This window comes from Porites lutea, chromosome 3, assembly GCF_958299795.1.
Source record: "Porites lutea chromosome 3, jaPorLute2.1, whole genome shotgun sequence".
NCBI lineage: Eukaryota > Metazoa > Cnidaria > Anthozoa > Scleractinia > Poritidae > Porites > Porites lutea.
The window spans coordinates 29,985,102-29,999,826 of record NC_133203.1 but is presented as its reverse complement, the minus strand read 5'-3'; the positions used below and the strand labels follow the sequence as shown (position 1 = coordinate 29,999,826).

At 38.8% G+C, this 14,725-nt stretch overlaps 1 protein-coding gene across 1 annotated transcript; it reads right to left on the bottom strand.

Annotated features, from left to right (window-relative positions):
* Positions 1-2: 2 nt before the first annotated feature.
* Positions 3-14,080, bottom strand: LOC140932135 (sacsin-like). Its single transcript, XM_073381783.1, has 9 exons — positions 13,945-14,080; positions 13,226-13,280; positions 11,099-11,181; positions 10,621-10,731; positions 9,963-10,110; positions 5,646-6,627; positions 4,588-5,159; positions 182-1,686; positions 3-107 (listed from the first exon to the last, which is right to left on the bottom strand). The coding sequence occupies exons 2-9, from the start codon at positions 13,227-13,229 to the stop codon at positions 3-5; spliced, it is 3,510 nt and encodes a 1,169-aa protein (XP_073237884.1). The 5' UTR covers positions 13,230-13,280; positions 13,945-14,080.
* Between the last annotated feature and the right edge of the window lie 645 nt (positions 14,081-14,725).

Here is a 14,725-nt window from a genome sequence, read left to right as displayed (position 1 = left end):
GCTTACTGGAAAGTACGTGCCTTGGTAAGGAAAAGCCATCTCCATTCCATACCCAGTCGAAATGCAAATTGCTCAGTAGGTTTGTCACCTCTGTATAGTCTGCACTGCTGAAAAACGCATAAATTTCATTTACTAAAACCATGTAGTATGCCTTCTCATCACCCGTGTAACACCTAACTACATTCTGCAAATGCTTAGCAACATCCAAGACTTCTGGTTTCTTAAGCCAGCCGAAATGACCAGCAATTTCACTCGTCGGCTCAAAGGCGACGACAGGTTTTACAGATCCGATGAGATTGATCACCTGCTGGCTCTTCAGTTCAGACGGCTTCAAAAAGTGTTTCCCTCCACCTTCGCCTGTTTTAAACCATGGGAGTGAAGGTGGAAAGTTTGATGTTTTCTGGCGCAAGTTTGGCACCCACTGGATTTTCATCAGTAGCGATCCCAGCTCGTGCCCAACAATTTTGCTCTTAAGCTTTTGCGGATGACGTTCAAGATGTTGCAAAATTGCATGAGACTTCTCTCTTGCTTTCGAGGGGTCTGAAAGTACGCAAACGTTTTTAGCACTTCGCAGGAGATCTTTCGCAGAGACGTCAGATTCGCTTTTCATTCCAACTTCTTGCAAAACATTTAGGACGATGGAGTCGTTGTACAACTGGCCGACGGGAAAAACATTTTCATTGGCAAATATTTTCCTAAGGTTCTTATTTCTGGGATCAAAGACTTCCGATGCCTTCACCCTCTGGCTCTGATTTGCCTTTGGCAAAAATGGCAACGCTTGTATATTCCGCTTGAATTGAGCATCAGAACGAATGACGCTTGCAAAATGCGTAAGTACATGGGACATTAACTTGTCAATCTGCCCTCCATTATACTTGCCGTTTTGGATGTCAGGAAATACTATTTCGCAAAGCACTTCTGTTGGTTTAAGAATCCGGACTTTAAGAAGTAGAGCTAAACTCCTAGATTCTTCTTCAGAAATGTCAATGAGTTCTCTTCGTGGTTGAATGGGAAGAGACTCGATAAGCGCCGCTGACAGACCTTCATTTTTGGACACAAACCTTTTGGAGAATGTCTCAAAAATCGGAAGAGAACACATGAGATTGCTTTCTTTTTTTCCTAGTTGCACTGGTTTGACATTAGCAAGGAATGATCTCAAGCTTCGCTTCTCTCCGGGAGAAAGCCCTCTCACGACTTCAGACAACTTTTTAGTGGTGAACGTGGACGCTAACTTCACTATTGTCTTGAAAATGCCTTGGACATTAGGACGATGCACAAAGGTATCCAAGACAGAGGGGTGATCAAGTATAAAGTCCGGACAATCAGTCAAGACAACCCCGCCCATCTTTGTCAAGACATGTATCAGAGCATCATCAATGATGTCCCCACCAAGGCTTTTAATCACGACTGTGGAAGGTTGAGTAAGTGGCTTCAAAGTAACAGTTGACTGTTTCATGCTTACTGGAATTAAGGAAAAATTCTGAAGTCGGTGAAGCTTCTCTCTAGTGGGAAAATGTTCGCGAACGTATCTCCAAATGAGCTCGATCCAGTCTCTTGGGGGATGGTTGTGGTTTTTGTCTTCTGGGTGCCACAGTACAGTTTTTCCTTGACTCCAGTCGGAAGGCAGGGATTCTTTAAGAAGAACAACCACGTCGTTCTCGGAGAGAAGTCTTAGCTGGGTGCATTCTATGAAAGTAAATCATTAGCGTAAAGAGGGAGTGCTTGTCGCTGTCTAATTGTCTACTGTTTTCAGGTACTCCCTTCGAATCAAAATAGTTGTCAAGAAAAGATAGCTTCTGAATCATTTGACGGAAGGATATAAAATACGCAACTAAAAGATAATGTCACGGCGTTGTTAACAACCAAATTGGTCCTGATAGCTTGGTACACATGATATAAATCATCTAGACCATATAAGCCATTAAAGAGAGAAAGCTAATACGGTTATGAAGGAGATTAATCATTTCCAAACATTTTCAAATTACTGCATTAAGCTCAACGGGATAAGGGACTGGTCAAAAAGTATAGGGGGGGGGGGGGGGGTGGGCCGGAGCATTTGGAAATGTGGTTGATAAAAAACACATGACCCACCCCCTCCCTTCGGCACAAAAATGACTGACCCACCCCTAAAGCAAGGTTGGAAATTGCATGACCCACCCCCTAGTTAAAACATGGATGTTTGGTTTCCTCTTAATAATCCAATAAAACCTTGTTCTGTGCTTGACAAAATTTGTTGATACACTGCTACAACCAATATCAAAATCACAGAATCATACCTTTCACTGAAAAGACAAATGTGAAAAACCGAACGTTTCTTGTTTCGATGGACGTTATGAGTCTTGACAAAAATATACAGCAAAACGAGGGTATACTGAAATTGTCTGTCACAAAGCATATGAAAATTTCTACACAGACAACCCATTCCTACACATTACTTGCTGGAAATGCTTAGATTAATCCTCAAAGAAAATTTCTTCCACTTCAATGGAAAGCACTACTTACAAAACCATGGAACTGCAATGGGCACAAAGACAGCAGTTTTGATTCCTTTGCCAATATTTTTCATCACATATATTGAAAGAACAACTCTGAGCAAAACTGTCTTTGGAACGACAGTTTGGAAATGCTACATACACGATATCTTTTCCCTATGGGAAATGAGTAAACCTGACATCGAAGCCTTAATTGAACAAGCAAACATACATCACCCAACTATTGAATTCACGCTCGAAACATTTGACACTGAGACTGCATTTTTAGACATGGTTGTATACAAAGGCACAAGAGTCAAGGAAAGATCTATCCTTGATGCAAAGACACATTTTAAACAAACGGAAACCTTCTTGCACACACATTTCACCTCGTGTCACCCTCCAAATGTTAAAAAAGGATTTGTCAAAGGAGAAGCCTTGAGAATCCTACGAATAAACTCCTCAGAAACAACCTTTGAGGAAAATAATTCAAATTTAAAAAAAAAAATGCTTGATGGACGGAGACTACCCACAATCTTTGATAGAAAACCTACTATCAGAACTCATAAACTCATCTAAACTAAACTATCTAAACTATCTAAACTCATAAAACAAAACAACAAGGAGGAAAAAGAAATATTGCCTTTCCTGACACAATACCAGCCCTCAGTGTCTACTATAAAGGAAGCTTGAATGAAAAAATGGAATCTTATACAAACCAACTATAACTTCAATAAATTTTTAACGAACCACCAATCATTTCCTTAAAAAAAAGGAAAATCATTAAAGGACATGCTCTTAGAGCAAAAAAAAAAAAGGCTAACAGAGGGTTCCACGCCCGTAGAGATGTGCGGCCTGTCACCCTTTGTATTTTCTCGCACAACAGGTTTGTGAGTATTTTAGCAATAATTCCAGCTGGCTGTGTTTTATATAACAAGTGTAGTCAACTGTCTCGTTAGTAGTTAGTGCCTATCTATGTAATAAAATAGGGTGACCCACCCCCTAAGGGTAGCTGAAAATTGCCCGACCCACCCCTTGCACAAGGCTCAAAACCTCATGACCCACCCCCTCTCTGCTCCGGCCCACCCCCCCCCCCCCTATACTTTTTGACCAGTCCCTAAAAAGGAGTCGCAAAAGGATAACCTAGTATTCTTAAATCCTTTTTAAAACCAGAAAATTAGTGCCAAGAATTGAGGCAGGCGGGACTGATAACGAGGGCATAAAAATTTTGCACTAATAAGAAATCCTGAAAAATTTTCTTTCATTAAATGGAAAGGCTATACTTAGGTGTCGCCAACAAAGCAGGGTCCGAAATTGCGCCTTCCTGGTCGCCAATGCGACTAAAAATTTAGCCCTGGCGACCAGAATTTCATAGCTGGTCGCCAGCTAGCGTTTTGTAAAGCTGGTTGTTATTGTGGACTTTAACTTTCGGAGAAACTGATTAAGAATTGAAACCTCGAAGCTATTTGCCAACAGGTCTCTTCCTTTTTGACCTGCTGATATTTTTTGATTAAAAGTGAAACGAATCTTCTTGTAATAATACCTTCACAACAGCTACGATCAATACGAGTTGAACGTTTCCATGCCGCCATGTTGTTTTCAGCGGAAATACGGTTAAGTACGTTATGTACTTTGTGAACTGGTACGAGTAATGTGGCACAGTTGTGGCCTGGTACGAGCAACATGGCGGCTTGACTCGTGTTTTATGTTTCGTGTTTCGTGGTAGTTATCGGAAGAAAATAGAGTTTTGATATGATCAGTGCAGTCGTGGGCAGACAGCTTTCTGTTCCTATGTTCTAGGTTAGATAGCTTTATATCTCCAAGAAGTAATTTGTGGAAAAAATAAGACTTCACTGGTACACGTACGGTTGCTTTCTGGTATCGGGAGCGAAAGTGGTGCAACTTTTGAGCATAAAAATGTCCATATCATGCATTTTTTGTTCGTGTTTAGACTTTTATTTGAAAAAAAGGGAGGGGAAATTTTTTGCGACCACAATTTGCCCTCTGGCGACCAAAAATTTATACTTGATCGCCAGTTGGCGCCCGCATTAAAAAGTTAATTTCGGACCCTGCAAAGAGGAATCTCCAAGCAGTGCTACCGTTTGCTTTGACTGACCTTGTCTGGCTGCGCAATTCAGCTTTTGACGGATGTCTGAATCTAACGTTCCATCCAAGAAGCGGTGCTCTAAACCAGGTAGTAGATCTTGAGAATGCTCAGGCGAGCTGATGTAGATTTCGTGTGCAAAGGCTGAAAAGGTGGTAAATGTGTCATTGGAGAGAGGCAAAAGTTCCAGGCCGCAAAGGTCTTCATATTGGTGATCTTGTAAACAGAATTGAAGAAGCTGCAGCTTTTTATGCCTCATAACGTTTTCATAGCAAGCTGCAGCTTTCTTCAATTCTTTCCTCGTGACACTAGGGGTGATATTCGTAGCATCAGTAAAAGATCTGATGGCATCCATCACGTGGCTGGGTACAGAAACAACTGGGACATTCGCTCCAATCAAGACACTTTCTAGTAGATCTTTAAGATGTCTTTCAGGTACCTGGTTGAAAATTGCTTCTTCAACACGAAGCCATTTTCCCCGATTGACTTTGCTGTAGATAATTTCCTTGTCTGACAGGATATAAAACAATAATTCAACAACGCTCTCCCATTTCTGGTTGACTCGTGTGAAATCTGGCCACGCTCTGCAACAAAGCAAACGAGTCATCATAGTTCAAACGAATATGAATGAAAGCCGTTGAGGTAATAGGAGCAATGACAAAGGCCAATTCAATTTCTTTGGAGGCAGCGTAATGAATATCGCTTCGATTGGTCTCCTTAAGGCTAGAGTCCATATGATCACTAGGATCGCAGGATATATATTCAGGGAATATGTTCGATAATTGTTTAAGATATCTGGACTTTTTTAACAATTGTAGTGATAACATTAAAACCTTAGCTTAGTACTTCTTAGAGGTCGGGGAGCTCTTGCTTTTCCAACGTATGTAGAATACAATTTCATGGATGATATGTTAAAGTCTCATCATGTTTGCCTTTTAAAAAGAGGGCGTTTTCATTTATACGTTACAAAGAGAAGAGGCTAATTGGTCCGCAGAAGGAAAGCAATCGCGGGGAATTATGTCCGCAGACTATACTTCCAAGCTTTGCAGTTTCTTACAGTTGTCACTTACTGGTAAACGGTCGCTGCTTGCACTTTGAAGCTCTTGTCGTTGATGGCTTCTAAAATCATCGTGGCATAGGCTCGGGGAATGGCCTCCTCTAAAAGACACTGGTTCCATTTTAAGGATTTATCAGTTAAAGGGTGACCTTCCTGTTCTGCGGTTGGAAACTTGATTTGACCTCTATTCTGAGTCAGGGCAAAGAAGCCATTCACATGAACCGGCAAACCTGTCAAACTGGTCTTTTGCACCGGTAACGGCAAGACACAAGACACGTGGCCTTGAATTTCTGGGACGGAATCCTGGGGGCTTGAGGGCAATGCCATGGCAACGCCAACTAAGGGTAAGTAGCTGAGACTTGTATCCACAACAAGCGCTTGAAATTCAGAAGATATCTTTCCGCCACAAACGTAGTTGGTTACAAGGAAGGAATGACTGAATTTGCCTGCTTCTACCCCTTGGCAATATTGTACTGCCTCAATCGTAAGTGGATAAGTGACGTGGACTGAGTGGGGTAAAAGCTGACCGCTAGGGACTGTTTCTTGAAACTTCCTTCTCCTTTCTCGTACCAACGGAAGGCTTGCCTCGGATATTCTCACTTGAAACATTCTTCTGGGTTTGCTTTCTAACTTGTCACGAGCGTACAGTTCAATACTTTCAAGATGTTGCATGAACAGCAGAACCAATTGGGCATCAGCCATGAAGCCATTGAACAAATCGTTAACCTTTTCGGCAGAATACAAAGTCTCTGATAACTTGGACGGCTCAGTTCGTAGTGGAAAGCGGAAAAGAGTACCCGTGTACGAGCCTCTGGTGAAAATGTCCTCTGGGAAGTCAAATACTCCCCTGTAAGGAGCAAACTGGTCTGGTATGGCGTTCATGATGTCACGGTCATTCCTTATGTCCCAGCTGTTTCCAGTTCGTCTTTCTCCAAAGCATTTCTCGTGTGGATCAATTACGCCGATCTGCGAGGTGCTCATGATGCTTGGTAGATCTTTGATTAAGTAAGAATGTGATATGAGTATCAACTAGAGATGAAGTATTGTTACTTGAGCAAGCATAACATTAAAAAAGTGAACCTATTTTAATCAGTATTAAACGCTATTGTCATTTGCATTGCATGTGCTACACTTGTACGGTTGAACGGTTCCATTATTTCTAATTCTAGTGAGCTTTCTAATGCTTTTAATGACCATTTTTCAACAATTGGGCCCCGCCTTGCCAATGAAATTCCACCAAATGATAATAATAATAATGATTTAAGTTATATCAATAATATAAATGTAAATCACAACAAGTTCAGTTTTCCTTCTTCAAGCAGTAGTATTGCTTTCTCACATCTAAACAAGTTATGTAGATCCAAAGCAACAGGTCTTGATAATATCTTTACCGATCTGATTTCAGTTTCTCTATGTGATCTTTTTAATAAATCTTTGTTCTCTGGTATATTTCCAGACGATTGGAAATGTGCTAGGGTTACTCCGTCGTTTAAGCAAAGGGAGGCATCTGATCTAAATAATTATCGACCTATTTCAGTCATTTCCGTTATAGCTAAAGTTTTCGAAAGGATTGTTTATGACCACAATGTATAATTTTTTGAGCAATGAAGATATCATTTCTACACATCAACCGGCCTTCGCTCTTTTCTCTCAACTGTAACTGCTCTCCTTTAAGCTGGTAATGTTAATACTGTGGTTTTTCTCGATTTAAAAAAGGCATTTGACACTGTTGATCATGATATCTTATTATCTAAAATGAACCTTTACGGAATACAAGGAATTGCTCTCGATTGGTCTAGATCGTATTTGACAAATCGTACACAACGATGTCTCGTTAATGGTTCCCTTCCTATAATCTGTTCACTTAAATTAGGGGTACCTTGGGGAACAATTCTTGGTCCCCTTTTATTTCTTATTTACATCAACGATTTGCCAAACTGCCTAACTTCATGCCAGCCTAGAATGTATGCTGATGACACACATTACTTATGCAGATGTTGATGTGAATTCAACACAATTAAATTTGCATCACGATTTAGGTAATCTAATCAAATGGCTTATTTCCAACAAACTTACTTTGAACACTGCTAAAACTGAATTTATGCTAATTGGGTCAAAACAAAAATTGAGTACTTTGTCGAGCCAACCCGAACTCTCGATTGATAATGTTCCGATAGAAAAATCTCTTGGAATATTTATTGATGAAAATGTACGGTTGCAAACGCACATCGATAAATTATCTAAAAAGATCACTTCCGGGATAGGAGCAATTAAAAGGATTAGAGATTTTGTTCCAACGCCTACTCTCCATTTGTATATACAACGCTCTCATTCAATGTCTATTCGATTATTGTTATATTGTCTGTGGAAAAACTTTGTTTGACAGGCTACAGAAGCTTCAGAACCGTGCTGCTCGTGTTCTAACCTTTACTAGACATGATGCTGATGCCAAACGCTTATTTAGACAACTTAAATGGAAAGACTTGAACATTCAGTTTCAAATAAAAAAAGCCCTTATTCAAATCATCTTGTTCCAGGATATTTATCCTCTAAATTTGTTAAAATATATGAAACGCGCTACTCCCTAGGGAACTCTGTTAACAAACTAATAGGCAAGTTTCGTATTCCCCGACAGCCCTGGGACGAGCACGACTGCGAGGCTAATGGGGGTCAACTTCTTTACAAAAACAAAAACAAATATGGGCAATTTGCCACGGAGTCGCTGGAAAATGATAGAAATCTCAAAAAAAGTAAGATCTCAAAGCTTAAACTTTACCAGTAATCAAAAGGGATATCTGTTGAAAACAACAAAATCGTGGGAAAAGCTGATCGTACTTAACAGAAGAAAGAAAAAAGCGACGAAGCCAAAAGAAGAAGTAAACTTGAAAAGGGTAAAGTTTGTTAAAATGACAATATTTTATTCCCTTTAATTTTCTTACTTCTTCGTATTCTATCTAACTCTTGTGTACATCTGTAAAATGGAGTTTAAACTGCTCAGTATATCTTTTGTATAAAACTCTGTGTTCAAGTTCGCGAGTGAAATGTGCGTACGTTTTCCTTTATGTGACGGAATAATAATTTGATAAATAATAAATAATATTTGATAAATAATGCAAGCTAAATGTAAGCTTATGTATAAATGAATTAATACGGTTTTAATCATCTTCGTTGACACCGATTCAACTTTCTTACAGTGTAAGGAATTTATGAAAAAAGTCTGCCCCGTCGGTTTATTTTTTTTTCAAATACACAAGATTTTGCATTCGCCCCGATAGAAAAAATATCAATTAAAAGGAAGGTTTCAGTTTAACTTGCAGGCTTTCGACAAGTACCTACTCTTCAATAGAAGGTGTGGCTTAAAGAAATTTTAACCATCACTAAAAAAACATTAAAATGTCTTCAGGGTATAACCTTGTTTAATGATTTTGAAACCATCTTCGCATTCTTATTTAAACTCACTCACCGACGACTATTTTGATCAATTTCTGGTTAAGCTCGTTATGTTTCTTAGTGATGACGAGCTGATTTTCCTTTTGCTGTTTGAAATAATGATTTCTCAATCCTGTAAGTAAGCTTTGAGACCTCCAAAACCTTTTAACGTTTCAAATTTTCCTTTTTTTCGCCAACTCAGCCGCAGTTTTCATATGATTGTTTGTCTTCTCGGTGAGAAGTTACCCGCATTAGCCTCGGTTTCGCGCAAAACAAGGGCTCGTCCCAGGGCCGTCGAGGAATACGAAACTTGCCTATTGTCCCGTTCCCGCGAACTAACTTCATGTGGAACAGCTTCAGTTATAGCGGAGCAGTTCTCTGGAACAGCCTGCCCTGTGATATTAGAGAGGCTAAATCTTTACGTCAATTTAAACGATTGCCTCATCTGAATTTCTGATTTTTAAAGTATTGTGTACACGGCATATTCATGAAAAACAGGTCTTAGTTAAGTTGGTTGTAGACAGTTTTGCATATTGTTTAGGCGGGGTAGTTTATTAAAAAATTTTGTTATACTCCTGATGAATTTTACCGTGTTTAAATAAAGAATCATTCTATTCTATTCTATTGTAGTGCATTGAAAAAAGAAGTAGACTTTAAAAAAAAAAAAGAAAAGAAAAGAAAAAAGAGAATGTTGTTTTTCCGGGCCAGGCTAAATATTCTTATTTTTCTGCCGATTTTAGGCTGAAAATATTCATGTATTATTCTCAAATTATAGCTTCTGACTTTGCCATTTTAGAATGTATTGGTGTATAAATTTAAGTTAACGCATGTTTCGTGCTGGCTAGATTTTCTATTAAAAGAAGAAATAACTAACCGTTATTCTCAGTGAACACGTACTTACCTGTAACATGGAAAACCGATTTGAAGCCCAGGCCAAAACGACCCACTTTCATTGGATCTTTGACCTTTTTGCTCTCACAAAGCATTCTGATGCCTTCCCAATCACTGGGCTTAAACTCGGCGTTATTGTAAGCATAAAGTGCGGGTCCCTGTTAAGAATATGGCATTTACAGTTAGATAGCTGATTTAAAAATAGCAACAGTTCTGTAACTGAGAGAACAATAGAGTCGTTCGTTTTGCTGCACCATGTTTTCAAGCAGTCGAAAATAAAAAGGAAACGGAAAGATTATTTGCTTGAAAACGCCATGCGCAAGCTAGCCTTCCACTAAATAAATCGCATTTCCTCGAAAAATTCACGGATCGAGCTGTTATTCTTCCCATAACAAAGCTTACTCTTTAAAGGCGCTTGCGGGTAGTCGTGAGTTAAACATTTCGTCTTATTTAGACGTGAAATAAGCACATAAACTGCACTCAAAAAGCATTATTGAATTTTTCTTTTGCCTTATTAGAATTCCCTTATATGACGTCTTTGGGCCTTAAATAACGTTCTCAAATAGGGACAGGGCTCTCAAAAACCGTTAGACATTAATACTAATTGATAAATTCTCTTATTTATTAACTAATTTGAAAATATATTTGTAGGTAGGTAGTAGGCTGACCTGAAACTTAGCAAGTTCCTTGCTGTGTAGTTTCTCTTTTCCATAGCTGTGTCGGTCATGGAGAAATTTAACTTGACTTGCACCAGCATCTTCTGCATTTTGAATGAGCTCCTGATACAAATAAACCCAACCAAGTATTCATTAGATGTTTTTAAATACCTTTACAGATGCAGGGGAATTAATTTACGTTAGAACAAAAGACTACTTATTTTCGAACCTGCGATCACGCGTTTTTGATTTTTTGGAGAAGAGAGAAATACATTTTTTCTTTCACAAGAGGCCAACCGCGTCCCCGCTATATAAAAAAACTAACATCTACTCGATCTGTCATCATGACGTGAAAGAGGCTTGCTACCAAAGGTTCACCATTCAACCTCTTTTGGAGAAGGCACGATTGTTATGTTAAGTAATCTTTCATTTCAAGCTGCACGGTGGCTAATGAGTTGAGATTAAAACCTTTTAATAACCTTTGCCTCACCTTCAGAATCTGTCCATCATCCGGGTACTGGTCCAAGATTTTTTTCAACTGCTGAATCAGCGATGGCTGAATCAGATTAAAACCTGAGGAAAAACCTTCATTAGTAGCTTATTATATCAGCTTTTTGGCTAGAATAAGTAGAGTTATTAATTACTTGAAATGTTTTTACCACAGGCACCAACTACTTTTCCTATCCTTATCCCTCTTGTCCCAATTATGACAAAATGCTTATTTCACTTATAGCTTTGCAGAGCTGAATCTTTGGTTAAGAAAGACATCGGTCAATTATAAGGGGGGGGGACAACAATAATGATGATAATGATGACCATAAGATGGGATGCGAGAGGTTGTAGCTTTGGATGGGGTGCATTGGAATGACAGACAGACAAGGATCAGAGCAGGATCAGATGGGATCAGATGAAAAGGGTTAAGAATAAAAAAGAAAAGCAGGGAATGAAATAGGAGGGGTGATGGGTACTGGATGATAAAGAAGGGGATATTTAACAATTACTCCTCGAGCCTGAATGGGCTGTGAGTCAATAGCTCATGAGGCGAAAGGCTGAATGGGCTATTGACTCAGAGGCCATGAGGGCGAGAGGAATAATTGTTTTAGTAAAATCCAACTAGTTGGTCAAAAATATCGAGAATAAAAAAAATTTAGCTAATTGAAGCTAGATTTTAATCCTTTTTTGCTACCAAAAAGCACGCCCTTTTTGCTACTAGTGGGCTATAATATATAGCCTAGTAGTAGCTCAACCAATCAGAACACAGCATTGATAATACACCACTAGCTGGATTTTACTAAAACAGAGTAAACCTCTTAAGCTTGTAGATAGAGGTCCCAGGGGAACTAGCCCTTTGTCTTTTCATACATTATGCATAGACATGTGCGTACATGAATAAGCCAAAATTTGAAAGAAACAGTTCTCTAGAGTATTATCACATGACCTGTAGTGGAAAAACAAAACATACAAGCTAAGGAGGTCAAAAGGATGGGAATAGATAGGAGAAGTAGGATATTGAAGGGGATTTGTAACGTTGTGCCATTCTCATGAGCCACAATAATTACAAAACAACTGTCAGATTTGTAGATTTCAATGCGATGATTTAGAATGAGACAAAGTAGGATGGGATCAAAATAATAAAGTGTAAGATGGAATACAGTACAATGGAAGTGGCCCAGGGAAATTATGGGTTGGGATTGGGATAAGAGAGTTTTGGAATACAGCTGGTTTCATAGTTTTCTATACTTACGTAAGGAAATGATAGGAATCAGCAAGGAGTAACATAGCAGCATATTAAAAGGAATAATAAAAGGGGATGGGTTGGAAGGAGAAGAAAGAAAAGTAAAGAAAATGAAATGAAAGGGATAGGAAAGGATAGGAAATGGAAGGAAGAGAAAGGGAAGGAAATGGAAAGAACTGGAAGGAGAGGAAAGGAAAGAAAGCAATGCAAAGGAAAAGAAAGGAAGGAAATGGCAAGAAAGGAAAGGAAATTATGCAAAAGCAAAGAAAGAAAAGAAAAAGAAAGGAAGAGAAGTGGGAGGGGAGGGAAAGAAAGGGAACACAAGGAAAGGAAGGGAATGTATGAACAAAGAAAAGAAAAGGAAAAGTAAGGAAAATAAAGGAAAAGGAAGGAAATGAAATGGAAGAAAGGGAAAAGAAAACATGCATAACAAAGGCATGAAAGCAAATTAAAACAAAGCAAAGGAACACAAAGGATCAAAAGCAAATAAGAGAAACGCAAAGTAAAGATAAAACAGATCATTCAAAAAAATGATAACAACCAAAAATTAAGAAGATAGAGTGAAAGATTTATCCATCACAATATGTTAAGATTCACCAAGTATCTACAAACTGTAAAACTTGTCATAAAAGATATTCTTCATCGTGGTTAATGTGTGCAATGGATTTTATTTATTGTTAGTCTCATGACTGCCCCTTTGATATTTGACCGCCTGATGCAGGTCTTCATCAGGCGTTAGTATCGGGTTACTGAGTAGGACTACCACCGTGATTGTTGGTGATTGGTGTTTCACGAACTATGCTCATGGCTGGTGGGTTTCGATCTAAGGCATGTATAAGACTTTATGGACAGATACTGAACAATAATCACTTTACTACTTACTCATTATGCGAGACAAAATCAACCTTCAACTGAGTAAAATCGCTTCATAATTTATCTGAAAGACAGTTGGTAAAATAAAGCGTTATTGTTTTTCACGAACAAAGAATAACACATAAATAATAGCCATGAAGGGTTGATCGTTAGGCTCGACAAAAAATCGAAATGTACTGTAAATCGCTACAACTAGGTGTTTTAGCTCCTATGGAGTTACGTAATACCGGCTCTAACTTAGTTTTGAACAGAATGTGTGCAGGAATTGTTAGTTGGACGCCTACTCGACACTTGACCGGTGGTGTTAATATTTATTAGTTTTTCGTATTAAACAACGTTTTTGCCAGAGTAGAGAGAAAGTTGAAAACGTATCATACTGCCAACATTTTCATGTGGAAACAATGTTGGAATCAGCATTCAAGAGCCAGCATGGTTCATTGTTAGCCATGTTGTGTTTCAAAATTTATCAGCAAAACCGAATTCCAGCGTGCGACACTAGTTCCAAACGATACCAAAAGAATAGCGCCGTCACTGAATTTTAATACGATGCTCCCGAAGGAATTAGATTCACGTACAAAATAAAATAAAAATAAAAAACAATAATAACCAACTTCAGTCTTTCTGAAGGCCATTTCTCGCACGGCGTCGTCGGCACCGAAGTTAGTTGCAAGCGAGGAGGTATTTTGCTATTTTAAAAATCGCTTAATCAAGAAGTTCATTTTTCTTACCTACATGAAATAACTTGGGATAAGATGTTGATGAAGACCGAGACTACATCTGCATGAATTGTTCGGCAAACTGCAAACCACTTGAAACCACGCCGGCTGTGAGTCCGGTCCCGCTCAAGTTCTCGGGAAACGAATCACTGAAAATGTGACAAGTTATCATAAATTTTACTCCTTTTTCAAGAGTCACAATGACAATGTAACCTTACCTTTGCGGTCTTTTACTAAGAACAATACTTTTCCTGGGTATATCAGTGTAAAACTCGCGAAGTTCTTCAAGAATGAGTTCATAACGTTAAAGAACCTTTTCCGAGAAACTCAAGAATCACGCGATGTCACATGACCAAAGATAATTTCTTGGAAAACCCACAATTCCCATCATCCTTTTAGCTACAACTTGAGCGTTCGAAAGTTCTAGCTTCTTCTCCTCCCGCTTTTTCAAAATCTTATTTATTTATTTTGCCATCTCAGTTTCCATTACGATTAACAAAATTTGGATATCAAAGGTCGAGCTTTACCCTCGCGAATTAGCTTTTGCTATTGGCAGCTAAAGCTATCACAGATTGTTAACCAATGAATCAGGGGCACCCAACGACAATTTTCGGAAAATATCTGTTCCGAAGACGATTTGAGATCTAGAATTTTCGGAACATTTGTTGTAAAACTTCTTGCTTGCCTGCCTCTCCTAGGATGTTCGAACATCTAAAAACGGGTATAATTGCCAAATTTTTAACGGATTTTTACCCTAAAAAGGTCACCTAGAACTTTCGGGAGTCTTTTTTCT

Bases quoted from the DNA above. Each gene is read 5' to 3' on its own strand.
- LOC140932135 (XM_073381783.1), bottom strand. The intron at 10,732-11,098 runs GTGAGGCAAAGG...TATTTGTATCAG, and splicing joins ATGATGGACAGATTCTGAAG to GAGCTCATTCAAAATGCAGA. The intron at 108-181 runs GTAGTTAGGTGT...TGCGTTTTTCAG, and splicing joins TTGCTAAGCATTTGCAGAAT to CAGTGCAGACTATACAGAGG.